This window comes from Telopea speciosissima, chromosome 1 (genome assembly GCF_018873765.1).
Source record: "Telopea speciosissima isolate NSW1024214 ecotype Mountain lineage chromosome 1, Tspe_v1, whole genome shotgun sequence".
In the NCBI taxonomy this organism is placed as follows: Eukaryota; Viridiplantae; Streptophyta; class Magnoliopsida; order Proteales; family Proteaceae; genus Telopea; species Telopea speciosissima.
In genome coordinates, this window is record NC_057916.1 from 20,773,190 (window position 1) to 20,793,026 (window position 19,837).

At 37.7% G+C, this 19,837-nt stretch overlaps 1 protein-coding gene across 2 annotated transcripts; it reads right to left on the bottom strand.

Annotated features, from left to right (window-relative positions):
* Positions 1-1,052: 1,052 nt before the first annotated feature.
* Positions 1,053-17,434, bottom strand: LOC122648972 (mitochondrial substrate carrier family protein B-like). Of its 2 annotated transcripts, none has more exons than XM_043842302.1 (7): positions 17,107-17,434; positions 14,910-15,086; positions 14,655-14,804; positions 7,732-7,833; positions 7,580-7,650; positions 7,400-7,467; positions 1,053-1,605 (listed from the first exon to the last, which is right to left on the bottom strand). In XM_043842302.1, the coding sequence occupies exons 1-7, from the start codon at positions 17,347-17,349 to the stop codon at positions 1,367-1,369; spliced, it is 1,050 nt and encodes a 349-aa protein (XP_043698237.1). In that variant the 5' UTR covers positions 17,350-17,434; the 3' UTR covers positions 1,053-1,366. The 2 variants fall into 2 exon arrangements, with proteins under 2 accessions (XP_043698237.1, XP_043698238.1); XM_043842303.1 differs by having other exon boundaries at positions 1,312-1,605; positions 7,400-7,476; positions 7,588-7,650.
* Between the last annotated feature and the right edge of the window lie 2,403 nt (positions 17,435-19,837).

Consider the following 19,837-nt stretch of genomic DNA (forward strand, 5'->3'; position numbering starts at 1 on the left):
ATGGGAGGGAGTATTGATGCTTGCACTTCGAGTATGTGGGCTATGTAGAATAAATATCAAGAGAGGCACAAACTGACACTGATTTGTGCCGCACTACGTCATATTTCTTACGTAATAATACATTAAGGCTGTGTTTCGCAAGCATTCTCTGGGCCTACAACTACTGTATAAACTATAAACACGATTTATATATTATAAATCAAGCTAAAGATTCAAGGACCCATTATATGCAACAGCTATTCTGATATCTGATTCTTCTCTATTTCTAATTTTAGAATGCCAAGTATTTTGAGAACGCATAACAGGAATGTATAGTGGCAATGGAGAGAGAGTACCTTGAGATTAGGAAGGGTCATTATAGCAGGTACAGCTAGTTGAGAAAGAACGACAACCTGGAACGGGGCTTTAGATGCATTTTAAAACAAGTCTTGTTCTTGCCCTCATTCTAAGAATTCTTAATGGGAATGTGCACCAACCAACGCTTTTGTCCCTTCAGAATGCATTCTACACCCAAAACCTGTTCGGAGAATTCATACCAGACACAGCCTAAGAGATTTACCATTTCGAATTCGTATAATCACATTTGAAATAGTTCCCCCGCCCCCCTCTTTCTCTCACCTCTACCTAAAAGGAAAATAACATTCCCAATAAGGTACAAAACATCAATGAAGATCATTCATTTTCTTTTGCCTTTTTTTTTTTTATTTTGAAGAGGGGGGGGGGGGGGTAGGGGTCCTTAAAAGACAACCCCAAATTAAGGTGGCTAAATGGAATTTAATGTCAGTTCGATTCATGTAGCCTAAATTTCTTAAAACAAGTAGTACCATAACACAGGAAGGTTAAGCCCTTACAAAATAAAAGCAAAACGTTGCAAATCTTCTCTCAATCCATAGTGTCACCTTCACACTCTGATATAACTGATGCTATCAAGCTATCAACTCAATTCATGGATTAAGCATTCTCAGCAATCAGGTGTCAAAGATATATGGAATCAAGGTCAAATCTTAACTTCAGAAAAGGATAAATTCAATCTACCACAAACAAAACTGTGGCAATGAAAAAATGATTATCGATGAATACTAGTGTACGAGAACTAAATACTTTTAATACACTTGGTGTGGTTCAATTGTGTGCTCTCTCTCTCTTTCTCTATCTCTATCTACACAAGGAACATATGGTATGGTCCCATGGCAGCAATCTCAAAATTTATCGCCTATGGGGATTTCTCCAAGGGGCGCCATTGAAAAGACAAAAGAACTCGTCATCTACTAAGCCATCTTCTATAAAATTCCACAATTTGGCATTAGATGGTGGAAAAGGTTAATGGCGGCAAAGCCAAAGAATGGCAATGTGAGAGCAGCAAAAGCTAATTGTGAGATAAATCTGATAGAAACATCTTTAATGTCTCATAAGTCATGAAGACGATGCCCACACTTGGGACAACCTTGTAGTATTCTGGCAATATCCCCCGGTACAGACCCCTCAGGCCTTCAGTCCTTGTAATGTGCCTGAATGTACCAAACAGACCTGTCTTATACACACGGGCTCGACCTGCTGCCCCTTCCAACTGCATCCGTCGTCTTACAAGATCCAAAGGAAATGTTACTGCAAATTATGGGGTGCAAATGTCAGTTCGTAATAGACAAATCCAGACGCAACAAACATCAACAATCATAAATTGACAATTCCGACTTCAGCATTCAATAGAGAACTTTCAAGATGCAGCTACCACATTAGGAACTAACAAACCTCAAGAGTGTGTTAGAACTGCTATCCTTGGGGAATGTGTGATTTTGAGTTTAGAGCCAGCTAGGGGATATTTATATGTTATGCAGTGTGAATATTCCCTTTCTCAGTTCTTATATTCAAGTATGGTGCATTCTTTTAAATTATCCAGCTGCAATAATCTTATAATTTTGGAGTCTTAATTTGAAATTTGTATCTCTGACATAAGTGATATTTTAGTGCTGAGCTTTCCAATGTGAGTGGAGTTTAAAGTTGTTCATGAGTGAATCAGATAGACTTAACGAAACCCAACCTAGGGTTTTCCAGTTTTCCCCCAAGGTAAAATCTTGAATAGAATTTCATTATTTTTAAAATATTATTGTTGGCTGCTTTTGAACAAGTTGACCAGCTTGGTTTTCTGGTCACAGGAATAATAAATCAGTATGGTTGAGTGAAATCATAGGCAGACCTAGTTTGATGGCATTAAATTCTACCCTGATAAATAGATTGCTATAACTGACTGAATCCCCACCCCCACCAAAGATTAAAACTCATCCCAGGTAGAATAAGGCTCCATCAATCGTAATATGGATTGGCTGATATAGCCCAATCCTGGCTTGAGTTTTGGGCGGTACCTATATGTATCAGCTAGGTATCAGTGGATCGGTATATGGAATGGACAATATGCCTGACCAACGCCCAATACGTAAACCATGGATCTTGTTGCAATAAGACTGCAAATGATCTAGTTAAAAGTGTGACTGGGTGCTTGATGGTTGGTATGGAGATTTCAAAAATCCTGCTATTATGTAATAGGATACTACCAACTGGTGGTGTGTTCGAAGTTTATGGAGTCAGTTGGAAACACAAGTACATATTTCTATGATAATCCATCCAGCATCAGAAGTTTATTTTCCCAGGAATAAATTGTTTCCTATCTTGTTTTTATTTTTAAAGTCAATTATCATTAAATCTAGACAACCCTATGATTTCCAGGAGGGGGAAAATTGCTTCTTTTTGTTCTCTTTTCTTGGGAAACAAAGCAACAAGAGGAGCTTACCTGGCAAAGTTCAATTCTCACTTTTGGGGATTACTGATTAGGACAGTTAATCAGTCAACTGGATAATAACAATTCAACTCAGCTTTATCCCAACTATGGGGTCTGCTACATGGATGCTTTTTCTCTAGGCATACATCAAGACTATGGAAACCAAGAAGAGAAGAAAAACATAATAGGACAACAGTCATGATGATACTAATGATGAGTTGAGGTGTCTGTCTCTCCTCTTTTTCAAAAAATTTAAAATTTTTTCTCTACTCAGCTCATCTATGATTATCAAAAACAAATACAGGTTTAGAGCTACTCCTTGATGTAATCCAATTGAGATTGGGAATTCACTACCCTACCATCAAACAATTCTTACACTAGTCACCATACCATTTGTCATATCTTTAACCATGTCCACATTTATTGTTAACGCTTTTCTTCACTAACGCTTGCCAAACTAACTTTCTAGAAACTCTATCATAACCTTTTTCAAGTCAATAAAGACCATATAGAGATCCTTCTTATATTCTACAAATCATTCCAATCCTCTTAAGCAAATAAATAGCTTTTATGGTTGATTTTCCTGACATAAAACCAAATTGGTTGTCAGAAATATTAGTCTCTTGTCTCAGCCATGTTTCAAGTACTTTCTGCTAGAATTTCATAGTATGGTTCATAAATTTTATTCCTCTAGATATTACAACTTTGAATATCACCTATACTATTATAAATCGGAACCACAATGCTTTTCCTCCATTCATCTAGCATTTTTCTTGTGCTCATAATTTTATTAAACTTAGTTAGCCAAGTTATTCCACTAATTCCTAAGTTCTTCCACACCTCAATTGGAATACCATCTGGACCTACTGCTTTACAAGCTACTTTTACTATAGTAACCCTAATTTTTCACATATATCTTAAGATTATTACAACCTTCTAAAACACTATAAATTGTATTATTTTCATTCAGTACGTTATAGAAATTGTTTTTCCATCTTTCTTAAATCTCCTCATCACTTATTAATACATTATCATCTTCATGTTATCCGTCTAATATGGTTGAAATCTCTACTCTTCCTTTCCCTCATTTTAGCTACTTTATAGGTATCCATCTTTTTCCCCTCCTTTGTACCTAAATTGTTATAGTGATTTAAAGGCCAATCCTTCTTAGTTGCGTTCCAACTATCTTTTTAGCTTAATTTTTAGCAAATTTATAACTTTTTAAATCCTCATCTGTAATTTTTTCCAAATTTTAAAACAAGATTTTTTAGCCTTAATGACTACTTGAATTTCCCCATCCTAACACTGAGTTTCTCTGGATGAATGTTGTTTTCCTTAAGATTAGCCTAGAGCTTCTTTAGCTACATCATATTATTGTTTTCATCGAAGTCCCACCTTCCTTGTGTTACTAATTTATGAAAATGTCTTCAAGTTTCTCGTTTTAAGTTCAAGCATTTTATCCTAGGACAGATAATCTCCTGTTTCCTACGATTCAATGTTTTAAACACATCTGCGAACATTAATCTATGTTGTGTAGTTAAGCTATTCCTCATCCCCTCCTCTTTCCTATCTTTATGAACTCTTACTGACCTCTACTATTTCTTCCAACATGTCCATTTAGATCTTTTCTCCTTGACTACTTTCTTCAATTAAACTATCCATTTGTTCCCAAAATTGTTTCCTAATATTTTCATCTAATCCGATTTGGATTTGAAGTGTGATGCATTGCAAGGGTGCAATGGTAAGGTTGCTCCATTGCGACCCAGTGGTCGTGGATTCAAGTCGGGAAACAGCCTCTTCGTAAGGCTGTGTACATTATGACCCTCCCCAGACCCCGCAATGGCAGGAGCCTAGTACACTGGGTATGTCCTTGTTTTATGCAGTGCAATGCTGGGTTGAGCTCAATAGGGATAATTTTGTAACTTCAATTTTATTTTATTTTTTCTCAGCCTACTTTTCACTTTTAGTTTTAGAAACCAATTGGGAATTCTCCTATAAATTTTCTTTTTAGTTACGGATTTTTGGATTGGACTGAATATTGAAGTTTACGTAGGGTTTGTGAGAGTCAAAGGTCAACTGCTGCTCCTCCTTCCTCCCTTTGCAGATCTCATTCTCTTCTCATCTAAAGCATGGTTCTAGGAATTGGTATTAGTATCTGGCCGATACCAGATCGGTGTTAGTATGATTTGGGGGGGTAAATAGTAAAAAAAAAAAACATACCAGAATCTTAAAGGTGAAAATCGTCCGACCCGATTCTGTTGAGAGACCTAACCTGGTTCCTTAACCTCCGCCAGGCTCTCTTACAAGAATATTTATTTGGTTTTAAGAATGTTTATTCTCATGTTGGTTTGTTGGATTCATGAGGGTTGAGGGTTTGAACTTAATAAGCTCAGTTGGAATGATTTCGTATTGAGGGTGTCATCATTCCTGAAACAAAGTTTGGTTACCGCTGGACTGTTCAGATTAAGAGGTAAGGGATGACCTATTCATGGTATTTACAAATAATGACAGGTCCTTTAAATATTTGTTAAAAGCCCCTCATTCTTAAGTTATCTCATAGTTCCTTCCACTGATGAGATTTAATATCTCAGAAAAAAACCCTTCTAACAGAGCAAGTTTCTTTTTCATCCCAGACTATTCTGAAATTCCAGAGAAGTCCGAAAGTGGGCTGTTATCACAGTTGCCATTCTTTCCAAAATTATTTCTGTTTTATCCCCAATCTGAAATTAGACTCCAGCTTTATCCTTCTCTTTAATTTTATTTTTTCTACGTCCTAGACCCCACTTGGTCCTTCCAATTGCATCCTAAACTATTCTACGAATTTCCAAAATAGCCACTACTCTTTTGACAGTGGGCTCATAGCGATCCAAATTCAAGGGTTTCGGATCCAGGATCGCGTCAAGGTGTATAAGCACCAATTATACTTATTACCTATTCTTGTAAAATCTTCATCTATTACAATTCCCACCCTACTTCTGTTATTTTTACACCAGTACAACAAATATTATAGTCATCCAAGTCCTAGGCTTTTTCACCCTTCCACCTAATCTCTTGTATACAAGATATGATAATCAATTTACTGGAGAAATACAGACCATAAAAAATCAATAATCCTTAATTGCAGTGTCAAATGACAAAGAGTAGCCAGCACAAAATTAGTCAACCAAAATGGAGCCGCTGACGTGCATGCATTTGACAACAATACAGTACACAATGATTTTTTGGTGGGGCAAAATAACATGAAAATTTGAAAATGGAAGGCGCCAACTTCAAACAATCACATGAAGGTTATGTGACATGTCAACTTTACACAAATTCTGTCATTAATAATCAATCATGTTATTTCTCATAGGTCAGTTCAGGTACAACTGCCCCATTGAATTGAACCAGTTTTACACAACCATCTCTCCCCTCCCCTTGTATGAAAAAGTAAAATAGAAATAAACAAAAAGAAATGCATTTCATAATTTTAGATTATACGTCTTGGAATCTGTACTCTCTACAGCATAAATTTTTTTTTCAAGTATAGCACAAGCAGCAGCAGCTTGTAAGCTATGGCATTCACATGTTCAAAAACACTAAATAAGAGATCATAAGCTACTTTAGAGTACAATATAGGCAAGATAAGTACAATAGCATAACCATTCAAGAAGGCCAGAAATCCCTCTCGTGAAAAAGAAACACAAGCACCTCTAAGATGACAGATCACAGAAATAAAAACACCATTTCAAAAGCATTACAACCATGGTACAAGAACACCAATATCTCGCCATCTCAAAAGCTCTAGATCTCAACCCGACCGAGATTTCGACCCAAACACCATTATATGAGTGCTAGATCTCGACCGAGATGCGAGATCTCAATGGTTTTGGTCATCTCGGTGGGAAATCTTGGTATACAGACACCTACTTATGCAAACCTTGGCATACAGACACTTATTTATGCCAAATATCATTTAAGTAAATGTATTTTAATTTAATTTACTTAAGATATTATTCATAAATACGCAAATACCCCCTATTTGAATCCAATAAAAATAGTTAAAAAATCAAATTCCAAAAGGATAAAACATTTAAACCCCCAATTCAAGAAAAAAATTGGATTTTCTACGAAAGATGCAATTTTCAACTTTCTAATGATGGGGTTTTTCTCAAATCTAAAAATTCCATAAATCTTAATATGGTAAAACATTGAAGAAAAAAAAACCAAAAGTGCGGTAAAATATTCATTTATTTTGATGTCAAAAAAAATATTATCATTCAAAGCGATTTTGACAGCATTCACGCATACCAAATTACAACTACCAATAAAGTTAAAAACAATGATTACAACTACCAACTCGCTTTTTGGCCAGGTCAAAACCTGTACTCGAGACGAGTTCTTGAACCATGATTACAACTACCAATACAGTTAAAAACATTGTAAATTTTCTTCTTCAAAAAGGTGGGGTGAAAAAAAGAATGGAATCAGTTATTCTTGTAGTGCAGTAGAGAACACCACCATCCCCCCCCCCCCCCTGTTGCTTCAGGGAGACGGAAAGGATTTTTTTTTGGGGGGGGGGGGGAGAAAGAATTGCAAACAGTTCAAGGAATCCCACTTTTTACGGCTTCGATTTTCCTTACTTACCTGTGGATGATGCAAGTCCTGAAAGACTGCCACAAGCTAGGCTGACAAGTACTGTAGAATCTTGGGGCCTGATGTGAAAGACAATACAGAATTAGACTGATGTATATCAAAAAAGAGGCAGTACATAGATCTTGGCATATTGAAGCACCTACCTAAGGTGATCAGCAACAAAGCACTTACCTTTCTCTCTGCCAAACAGATCTCAATGTCTCATAAACTGAGAAGCTAATTGCTATACTGGGCCCAACCCCCTGTCCAGACAAAGGCCGTCAAGATTAACATAATAAAGGAAATTGTGGATAAAGATAACCACTATAAGACAAGAACCATACCAATAATGTCGCTCCAAGACCTTTATATAGGCCAAGAGCACCCTCGTCTCTGCTAATTGTACACAGAGCATGCCAAATACCTCTGTAGTATGTTACATTTCTCTGTAGAAATCCAAATAAAATGATTATCTGAATATATACATACAATATTCAAGATCACATGAGACTAAAAATGAAATTATAAATTTTAATTAAAACCCAATAACAACCTAATATGGTACAAGTTATGAAGGCCTTTCTTTGGTGTAGTTGTGAAAGCAATTTTTATTTATAACAAAAATTATTTGATTTCTAAATAATTGAAACAGAAAGGAGGCAGCACTAATTATGAAAATGCACGAAGAAATGGAAGACTTCGTTATTTCAAACATCACTAACTAACACCTGGCATCTCAGAAGCCTCCCTGTCAGCAGATGCTTCAAAGAAGGATTTTAAAGTCAACTTGTACCCAAAGGAAAAAAATCGAAATCTAAGTAAAACGGAGAAGGGGCAATGCTCAACATGAAAAGAAACCTCCCTATCCTCAAACCATCGAAGGCAGGAGTAGACAAATGACCATTGGAATAGTCAGAATTTGCAGGAATTTCTAGATGCTCTTAGTGTTTCACAGCCAACCAGCTAACACAAACGCCACAAAAACGAAGATACAAAAACAGCAATGATGACATAAATATTTAATTTGGTTCACACAGCGATATGATGTGCTACATCCACGGGTGAAGCTAAAGATGATTCACTATGTAATGGAAGAAAATACAACAGAGATCTCTCAAGAACACCCAAAGGGTGCAGCAAGTACTCTCCCCATAAAGCCCTAACACGAAACTAACCCCCCTAAATATCACTTATTTCACTTTTACTTGCACAACAAGACGGTAAAACATTCCTCCAAGCCCTCCAGTACCATCACAAACCACAGGGGGGAAACTAATTCGGGTTGCCAGAAAAAAAGTCGAAGCAGGCCAATCTTCGAAACAGGTACAAGAACTCAAGACACAGATAACACAACCATATTCTGGTTCCAATACAACAAATGGTGCATATTATTTTCTTTACCACAAGTAATTCCTGCATTTATGGATACATTATTATGAACATTTTCCATCAGCCTCTCTCTAAATCTGGTGATTTCAACTGATAACAACGTACCATCCAACAATTTGGATCCACCAACTGAAGATTAAAATCATGCTAACGTGACAATTATGAATATATGACAGCCTCTGAGACTAAATCAATCATCTAGATGAAGATCCAAGCATCCGCAAGAAGAAGCAGCCCTATGTTTGGAGCCTCAGTTTATTTCCATACTTAGTTTTTTTCAGCCTTAGTAATTTCCTATGCTTAGTTTTTTTTTTCAGTTTAATTGTAAACTTAAATTGAACCGGTTCAGACCATGGTTCAATTTAAGTGACTTATTCCTATTGGTTGTTAGTTGTTTTATTTCTATTGGTTCTTAGAGAATCTTTTAAGTTATTAGTTTTTAAATAAAGTTGTCCCCCCTCCATGATTTCTAAAGAGGACTGGATTCGTTTTTGTAATAGGATTCAGCCTTAGGACTCATATTCCTAACCTGAATAGGTTCTAGGCCTTTGGCCATCAGATTATAAATAAAGTTCAACGTGGGAGGCTTCCCCATAATTCAAGTTTTCCAATTCTGTTTTCAGTTTTGCTGCCATTCTTGCTGCTGCCTTGCTCCTTAGTGAATGTTGCCTTGTGGCCTCTATCAAGGTGAAGGGATTGGTGGATCTCCAATTGACTCCTTGCATCTTGTAGATCGGGAGGCTCTTTTATCCTTCAAGTTACTGCCATTGAAGTTCTGCAAATTCCAGTAAGTAGTTTACAATTTTCTGCAACTAACATTCTTCTACTAATCCTCCAACCTAAGCCCTACTTATCCTCATCGATCCATCTAACTCTAGGATATTCACCAATCTCTCCAGTACAATCCCATCATTAGAATCTTCCCAAATTCATACCACAGCTCCATTAGGCCATCCCCTATAGTCGATCCCAATTCCAGTCCCATCTTAACACTTAAACCCTAATCCCCCTCATCTCCATTAAAACCCAAAAACCCTAAACTCTGTCTAGACCTATCCAGCCATCCAAACCCATCCATATTACAACTGAACCCTCTTCTCACTGCCCTTAGCACTCGATCCAAAGCCCTAGCCCAAATTCCACCTCTAAACCCTAATACTCATCACACTCATCTTCCCCAAACCCAAAATCCGAAACCCTCATTTTCTAATTTTTTAATTTTCACTCAAACATCACCAAACCTTCACTGTTAGCTTCCTATAGACCTGCCTAGATTTACTAAATAAGATCCAACCCCATTACCCTAAGCTTAACCCTAGTTTTGACCTAATTCCTCAATTCTGCCCCAATCGGCCAGCTGTTTGGAAGGTCCTGGTTACTTGGCTCCTAGTAGACTCTTGTTTATCTAGGACTACATTACATCCACATTTGCATAGCCAAGTATGATTTTCACATCTAGTAAACAAAGATAAATGGAGCTGAAGGCCTTGGGTTTCGTCGAGCTCACTTGATTTAGGCTCATGAGATGTGAATCAAAATAGCTAGCATTATAAATTAAAGATGAAGTAACCCAAGGTGGTAGTCCTGAAAGAGGCCATTCCCATATAGAGAACTGCAACTGACCCACTTCTCTCAAGGAGAGGCATTACCTCATTAAGAACCTTGAACTCGATCAGAATGAAATAAACCCAAATACAGGGCAAATTTTCTCTGAAGCAGTGCGAAAGATCTCCACATTACCCCAATAATACCTGATAATTATCTAACTGTGTCCTTCAACAGAACACACCTCAAAAACCAAGGGAAGGAACAAATCATAGCCTATGATAGACCATGAAATCAGCTTGGATGGCACTCGACCAACAAGGATAGAGGACCGGAAAGAGAGATGGTAGTACATGATATAATTACATTGATGCAGATAAACTACCTTGGACCGACTCAAACCCAGTTGGGTATCCAGATGAAGATGAACCGGGTCCAGTTTGAGTTTTTGGATCTCCTAGGATTTTAGGAATTTATCTTATTTGGAGATAATGTCTTTTAGTTTATTTTATTCAGTTTATTTTAGAAGTTAACTACGTAGGATATTTGGTTTCTCAATTGTTCTTAGTTTCCTCTACCATAAAAAAAATTTGTTCTTAGTTTCCTTATTTGAATTAGTTTCCTAATTAGAGAGTTAGCCTTTATTTTTTAGAAGTATTTTATTTCTCATTTTCTCTCATGATATAATTCCCCATCGTTGGAGATTGAATAGAATGGAATAATGAATTGCTTGTGAGTGCCTGCGTGGCCAAAAGTGCTTGTGTGATCTTCTTCTTCCCCCTTCCCTTCTTATGTGTTCCTCTCTCCACTGCAAATCTGATTTTTCAAATATTCCCTTCCCCCACCAGCCCTCCACCATACATGTAGGAGATTTGGGATTATCTTGTATATTTTGCACTATTTCTATATTACCAAAATTGGATATGCATAGGGGATTTGGTAGTTGTTTAGATACCTAATTACTACAGTTTCTATTTTCAGATTATGAGTCTTCATTTCGTTTCTTTATCTATACAAGCATGTGATGGTATCCTAATCACCTAACCCAAGTGAAAAGGAAAACAAAGCTAAACCAGAATAACAGGGCCAGACAAAATCCAGAAATAAAGTAATGATCTGTAACTCACAGCAGGCTAATCAGATGGGGACTGGATGCTGGTCAAAATCACCTACTAGTGTGATGAACAAAATGTCAAAATCTGGTCTAGATCCAATGGCTGGATAGGAAGTTATGTAACTGTCACAGAATTAGAAAATAACCAAACCTAGAATTTGAAAGTAAGAAAACTGGATGCAAACAGAGATTATCAGCCTTGACAATAACAGTACTTGAAATCCTAGAGAATCCTGCAACACCAGATTAGAGGGTACGGAAAATAGAAGTTTCTAAATTGGTAAGATGGTTGGAAACGGCAACTGTTGATCTATTGACACGTAGCACCATGCGCAGGTCAGTAGAATGCTCAGATGTGACTCAACAGAAGATATACACAAAAAACTGAAATCTGAGAATAGAAAACCTACAGAAGTTAACAGAGATCACTAGCTGAAGAAGTACTGAAAGGTCTCCACATCACTCCATTAGGATGTTGTAACCCCAATAATACCAGATAATTATCTAACTGTGTCCTTCAACAGAACACGCCTGAAAAACCAAGGGAAGGAACAAATCATAGCCTATGAGGGACTATGAAATCAGCTTGGATGGCACTAGGCCAACAAGGATAGAGGACTGGAAAGAGAGATAGTAGTACGTGATGTAGTTACATTGATGCAGATACACTACCTTGGACCGACCCAATCCTAGTTGGGAATCCAGACGAAGATGAACCGGATCTAGTTTGAGTTTTTGGATCTCCTAGGATTTTAGGAATTTATGTTATTTGGAGAAATAATGGCATTTAGTTTATTTTATTCTGCTTATTTTAGAAGTTAGCTACGTAGGATATATTTGGTTTCTCAATTGTTCTTAGTTTCCTTATTTGAATTAGTTTCCTAGTTAGAGAGTTGGCCTTTATTTTTAAGAGTCTTTTATTTCTCTTCACATATAATGTAATTCCCCATCGCCGGAGTTTGAATAGAATGGAATTGTTTGTGAGTACCTGCATGACCAAAAGTGCTTGTGCGATCTTCTTCATCCCCCCCCCCCACTCACTTACTCTTATCCGTTCTTCTCTCCCCTGCAAATCTGATTTCTTCTCAGATATTCCCATCTTCCTCCTCTTGTGATCTCTCTTCCCATTCTGTTTTTCTTCCTTCCTTTTCTCCATTCTTTTTTCCCTGTTGCTGTACTGTCTATAACAGCAATTTAAAAAAAAACCTGCATTATCACTTTCCATCTCCCCAACCCCAAATAGTATTCCTTCTCCCTTTGTTTTCCCCTCATTGTGACAGCGAAAAAAAAAAACCTCAAAACACTGAAACCCAACTGCAGCCCATCGGTTTGATTTCCACCGCCTTCCTTTTCCCCCCTCTGTGAAGCGATCAAACATTCCCCCCCCCTCGGATTTGACCAAGTGAAACACAAAAATTGAAGGTGAAGAGGAGAGTGAGAGACAGAAGAAGAGAAGCAGAGAACACAAAGAAAAAAAAGAGCACAAACCTGGTATCAAGCTCCTGCCGTGAATCGTCCACCTTCCGTCGAAGTTCCAGCGGATCAACTTTCCCTCCTTCCTCACATCACAGCTCCCCTAGCAGCTTTCCTTGTTTTACATCAGACGCTTTCATCGCAACTCTCACCTTTGCAGAGTTCGAAGACACCTCAAACTCCCCCAAAACAATAAGTATTCCTTTTAAACCTTATTTTCCCATATTACCCCCCACCCCTCTCACGACCTACTTTAAGTCTCTTTTTTTTCTAGAATTGCCCCCCTCCTTTCCTCTCAATTTTCTTTTATCCTTTTTTTTTTAATCTTTAGTTTCCTCTCAATTCTCTTTTGTTCTTTCCCTAGGCCTCTCACCTATCCTATCTCAGGATTTCAACATTGCATAAGCAAACTTTTCTATTATTTAAACTCGTGTACAATGTAGGCCTTCCTTACAAAGTTACATAGAAGACTCAAAAATAGACTTAGATACTAAAAAAGAAAGTTAAGAAGACTCCAAATGGCTTATCTGCATCAGAACCACAACTGAACCATGACTTCAATTGGACCATGGTTCATGGTTCAATTGAACTGAACCAAAATAACTTAACATAAAATAAACTAAGTTAAGAAAACAGAATTAAACACTTAAATAAATTAGGCCACGCAGCAAGGCAGCTGGCCTCTTGGATCTCCTGCGATAGACCTTCAAGTCTGCATCATGTCTACAACAATGTTTGGGTGCTGGTCAACAGGAATCAGTAGAGGCCCAAGAGCTATGAATCTTCTCTTGAAATTTCAGGTTAAACAGAGCACTAGCGAGAGAGCTCCAGCCATCAATATCAAAAGGGTTACCGCTGGTTTCCTGTTGTGAAAGAAGGTAGAAGAAGACCTTATTTTACCATTATACCCATCATTTATGATTTAATCATACTTTATCACTATTCCCCTTTGATTTCAAATTTGCCTCCCCTTTTGGGTTTTTTTACTATTCTGCCATAAAGTCCATTGGTTCCTTCTTAAGGGCTCCAGAACTTCAATAATTTACTAAATTGCCAATCAACCTTCAAATTGAGTAATTAATTAGTCTTGTGGGTCCATAGTGACCCTAAATTGGATTTTGTGAACCTGTGATCACATCAGCATGCATGCTCTTCAACCTCTGGCCATAAATTTGTGAAATGCATGTCAACAATTTGCTGCCGATGCCCAAAGACAACTCTTAAAAGTAATCGAGTTCAGCACAAAAGAAGCTAAATAGCCAAGGCTTTATTTCAATCTTTAAAAGCAGCAAACCATTTTAATAAATTCCTAATTCTGCAGTGAAAAAACTCTAGATTTCTGCATTAAATTTTTTTTATCTACAAAGGTTACATAACAGGCATACTTGCAACCATGTTGAGATCTTAAGATTTAGCATGAGAAACTTGTTGGAACTAAAAGAGCGTACATTTCCTTTTAATCTCTGTTGGAGGCTATTGGTACATTCTGTATGGGGGTTCAGTTACATGGAAAGCTAAACAAGAAAACTACTACCCACCAACCACTAGTCTATTCACTGATATTCTAATTTCTATACAATGGAAAAAATTTTAATAATCATCATACCAAAACGAGAAAGATATAAATAAAACATAAGAAATATAAAGTGAACTCTGCCTAGAACAACTGCAAACATTGCAAAGGAACAAGTTTTCAAAACCTGTAGCAAAATACTAATTTGTATAACAAATTTGTACTGACATTACCTGAGCTGCAAGACGTGTCCTCACAAGATCCAATGGATATGTCATGGATGCAGCTGTTATTCCAGCCAAACCACCACCCACTAGTCGCACACAAATGTCTGCACTTAAGTTTTCTCCATTACTTTGCAGCCCAGGAATCAACTGCAGTAACTGCAAATGACAATATTAAATTAATAGTCAGGCAAACTACTAGGATGACAATACCAATTCAAATGAACTGCATACAGCAACCAATTCAGACAAAGTTGTACGCACATTCTTGTAGCGTTCATAAGCATAGAAGCTGATAGAAGAATAAGGAAGACGATGGGCGATTGTGACAAGATTCCCTTTCCAGAATGCTCTAACACCTTCTTCATTTAAGATACGTGAAGCCTCACGCCAAATGCAAGGCTTGCTCAAGTTTGCAACATCAGAGTGCATGCCTTGTACCTAAAGAGACAAAAATATGTGAAATAAGCAAGCAGATGGAAGAAACTTCAACCCTTCATTGATTTCAAATGAAAAATAGACGAGTTAGTAATAGATATCCCATCTTCCCAAATTCCATTTCCCATATTTTTGTTCTAGGCAACACCAAACAAGAAAGGCAGACAGTCGGCTAGACCTTCCGAGCAGGCTTTGCAGTCAAGACAGAGCCTAGCCAACACCTTGACAACTATGATCTTAAATACAAATCTAATAAGTAATCAGTGTACGAAGGAAGCTAGCTGACTTCCAATAGTTGCAGAAAAAAAAGGTTATGTAACTAGGATTTGTGTGAAGTCTGCAACAGCCTTCATTTCCATACTAAAAGACCTCTAATTGATATTCTCTTGCACTTCTTAATCAGAAATTAAGACAGACATAAATAAGCATCAATGAAGTTGAACAATCTCCATCCATTAATCACAGAAAGAAATCCTAAAACAATTAGATCACAAACTCGACCATCCAAGTTCAAAGACGTAGAAACGGCAGTAGAATTTCAAGATAGCAGATGGGAAATAAGAATACAGTATGCACCAACATTCCAACAAATTTCAGTGTCGCCCTTCTAGCACAACTAAGAGAACAAATAAATATACACATCTCAGCCCTCAACAACTGTGTTTGGACTCCAAAGCTAGAGAACTTCCACATGGACCTCACACACTCTCAGCAATGCCATTGAGGCATTAGCATCCATTCCACATAATCTCCTCTTGCAGGTATTTGGAGGTTGAAATTGATTTTCCATTAGGATATCAAATTTTGAAATGACCATATGAAATCAAATGCAACAAAAGCATAAATAGAGTTTCCTGACAAAGAGTAATAAATTCTGTAAAACTACTTATAAATTACAAATGCACAGAAACATGTAACTAAGAAAATGTTAACTCGTTTTTGTGTGGAATTCTCTATTTCACAACTTGATTTCTCTGACTCCCAACATTGAAAAAGATTCAGGGATTTAAAAATTGGATATGATCGGCTGACCCTCTCCCCCCCCCCCCATCCACCCACCCACCCACCCACCCATCCATCCATCAAAAACGATTTGGGTTTTCCACCTCTTTTTCTCCCCTTCTTTCTAGCAGATCTCTTCCATCAATCTGAAACGTTTCCCTTATTTCTTCTTTTCCCCCATCTCTCTTATCAGGTTCTAATCATAGATTCTTATTTAAAAACCCAATACTAACAAATACAACATTATTACAACAACAGCACAAATGAACACAGCCATCAAGAATATTTTATCTCAAGGTAGAATAGTTCTTGCAAGAGAGAGCACCAAAAATTTAGCTACAGAGGAAAATCAACCCACGGGATTCAGCACCCCAACCTGACTAAATATGTATCTACTCCACCAGTCATCAATGCCAAATTCTCAACCCTTCTCTACCAACAAAAATCCAATGAATGGCATTCCTTGCAGTTTGGCCAACAAGCATGTGAATGCCACTTGCCAGACAAAGCTTAAGCTACACATAAACTAATGGAGGTCTACATAGAGGGGAAATACCCTGGTGCACTCCCAAGAGCTTAATCTGAAGCGGCCATCAACAGAAAGTCCACCACAAATGGCCACGTTACGTGTCTCTCTCCCCATACGAGTGCTAATAAATTTTGTTTCAGCTTGCAAATGGGTGCCAGGAGAAACAACAACAGAAGGCTAAATATGTTCATTTCAACTAGAAGAAAAAACAACAACAAATTACCTACCAAGTACCAACTGAAAGAAAGAACCTCAAAATTTGTTCTCAACGATGGAAAATTTCGGCAGACCACTTCAGTACATTACCAATGTATACGCAAACCGGTTCAATGCAATCCACCCATTCCAAATAGAAGGGCAAAAAAATGATCCTTAGAAAATCAAAATCAACAGTCCAGCCGCCGAATGGAGAAAAAAAGGACGTTTTTTTGATGAAAAAAGAGAACCTGTCTTCCCGTATTTACATTCAAATAAAGACAAGAGAAAGCTAACCTGAAAGAGGATGGTAAGGCGAGCAAGCGGCGCTGTACATGTTTTACTGACGGCGCCTGCAATGCCTCCCGCGAGAAGATGAGTGACCGATCCTATCTGCGACTTTTGCTGCAACGATTGTTGCTGCTGTTGTTGTTGCTGGACAAACTTCCGAGCACCGCCATCGACGACACCAGCATGGGCAGAACTGAGAGTTCTCTGCCCGCCCTCGACGACAACACCAACTCGAGCCTCCGTTTGCATCGCCACTCTCCCAATTCAACTCTCTTTATCTCCGCTTTTCGGGCCTTCGGCGTTAAATCTTGCTATGACCTTACGAATTTCTTCGTATAAAGAAAAACCGAGAAACCCAGAGATGCAAATTCCCCCGCAAAGAAACCTTAAAAACGACGAATAACCACTTAAAGATAGAGCAAACATATAACAAAAGAACTGGAAAAAAGAAACCCTAGAAAAAACCCTAACAAGAAGCATTGGCTGGAGTATACAGACCTCAAACGCTGTTCCTACTTCCTACTGGCTCCTCCAACTTGCACCGGGAAATGGAGCCTTGAGGGGTGAGGGACGCCTGGCCTCTCTGCGTGGTATCCAACTTTGAACGAAAAAATACAGAAAGTTTAACAAGAGGCGTGAATTTCCTCCTTTTGATTTTTCATTTTGTGGTTTTCTTTTTCCGATTTTTCAGTAACCTATATTAATCACGCTTTTGGACGGGGTGACGGCTAATCGTAACGGAAAAGGAATAAATCGTTATTTTTCTTTTTCTAATAAGAATTAAGAAATGGAAATACGAGAAAATGGAAAAAAGGAGTGAGGGGGAGAAGCCCTAATTGGGCTAGAGTTGAAACCACGCCATCTAACCGACTCGAGGGAGAATAATAGAATATCCTTTTCGTTTACCTTCTTTCTTTACGCGATGGATTGGTATACTACCAGAATTATTCTCCTTCTAGTAAAGCCAATTATATAGAATCTAAATATAGCCCAACCATCAATCACGCATTGCTATTTGCTAGCTGTATGAGAAGAAGTTTGAGCCGATCCGCCAGCTCAAACTCTGGTTTTTCATAAATTTCATTGAGTCCGGTTCGATTCACTGTGTACGAGAATCTCTCTCTTTTGAGGTATGAGGTATCCACATCGAATATTCTCTAATCATGTTCACGGCCCTGAAAAGACGATGACACCCCTATTTGCTTTCCATTTAATTTGTCTCTTAGGATGCCACGTGGTGGAAATATATCTCCAGTCTTTCCCCATGTTTTAGGTTTCAGCGCGTGTGATACTACTATTGTACTGCGTGTGTCTCGTGGAGTGGACGTCCATGTTACAACTTACACTGTTTGGTCTTCTAGACTTCTACCAAGTTTTTTTTTTTTTATCTTCTAGATTACGTGAGAACATCATGCCGTCCACACGGAAGCCGCACAAGTTGGATATAGATATTTTAAAGTGGAATCCAATAATACGCACGTGTATTAATAGAACCGCTATTGCTTTTTAATTGGATATTGATATATGTAAAACTAGCTCCCCAATGAGCGGTTGCCACGTGGTAAGAAATCAAGCCTAGAATTACATAAGCAAAAGCCTAACAAGATCATCACTTTCCATAGGATTTGGGTCCTCTGCAACCTGGGGTTTGAGTGGTCATTGTGTTGCGTTTAACTCAGAGGTCGCCACGTGAATTTGATGCAAATCCAATGAAAATATTTTTTTTAATTTTAAGCTGTAATTTTGAACTACTTGGCATTTTTTTTTAATTTTGAGTGATAATTAGCAAATAATGGAATATGGTCAAAGTGTCTCACATGTCATCAACACACGCAGTCTTCCAGACTAGGGGATTGGTAACACCAATAGATCCCCAATAAACAAAGTTGTAAACACAATTAACAAGACAAAATGATATATATGAAAAATATCTTTGGAAGATGAAAAAATCACTAGTGAAATAGCAATGGTAGCCCAAGCAGTATGGGTAGTCACTTTAATATCATAAATCCTCATTGATCCCAACGATCCAAAATGGCCAATTGTAACTTGAATAGGACAAGCAATTGGATTTGACCTTGAGATTCTCCGATCTTCTTTTTCGACATCTACTCTGGCTTCGACTCTACTACTAGATCTATGCCCTGCATCCTTAGGCCTCTCATGATGGGAAGAGTTGACAATACTCAATGTATATAAGATTAAATCATTCAATCTTAAGCCTATTGTTCTTTCTACCCCTATTAACTATTGTTTTTTCTAAATTTTGACTTAGGCATTGGAGGGTTTCCCCCAGAGCCTGCTCTGGTCATCTCTTCAATCTTGCTTTTTTGACTCTTTATGTACAGATATATTTTTTAAGATCGAATTTTTCTTTAGCCATACAATTTTTCTTTAGCCATACATAGCGGTGAGTTCAAATGCATGTAAGAAATATCAAGAGTGTGTTTTGGGAAACATACTAAAATCCTATAGGGTTTGTGAATCCTAGGATGGTGGAGTGAATGTTCTAGCCGGATGGAGAAAAACTGTCTTGTTTTTTGGGACAAAGTTTTTCTTAATCTAAAGCAAAGAAGGAATCCCCTCAACCCTACTATTGGTAATGTTATACTTTATTTGGAGGTAAGAATTTAGTCACAAGCTCAATTCACCATTGGTGAAGGATTCTTTAGTCTTTTCATTCTTCTTTTTTGCATAAAGAGTGATGGATTCTTCAGTCGTACCTAATTGTTTGGAG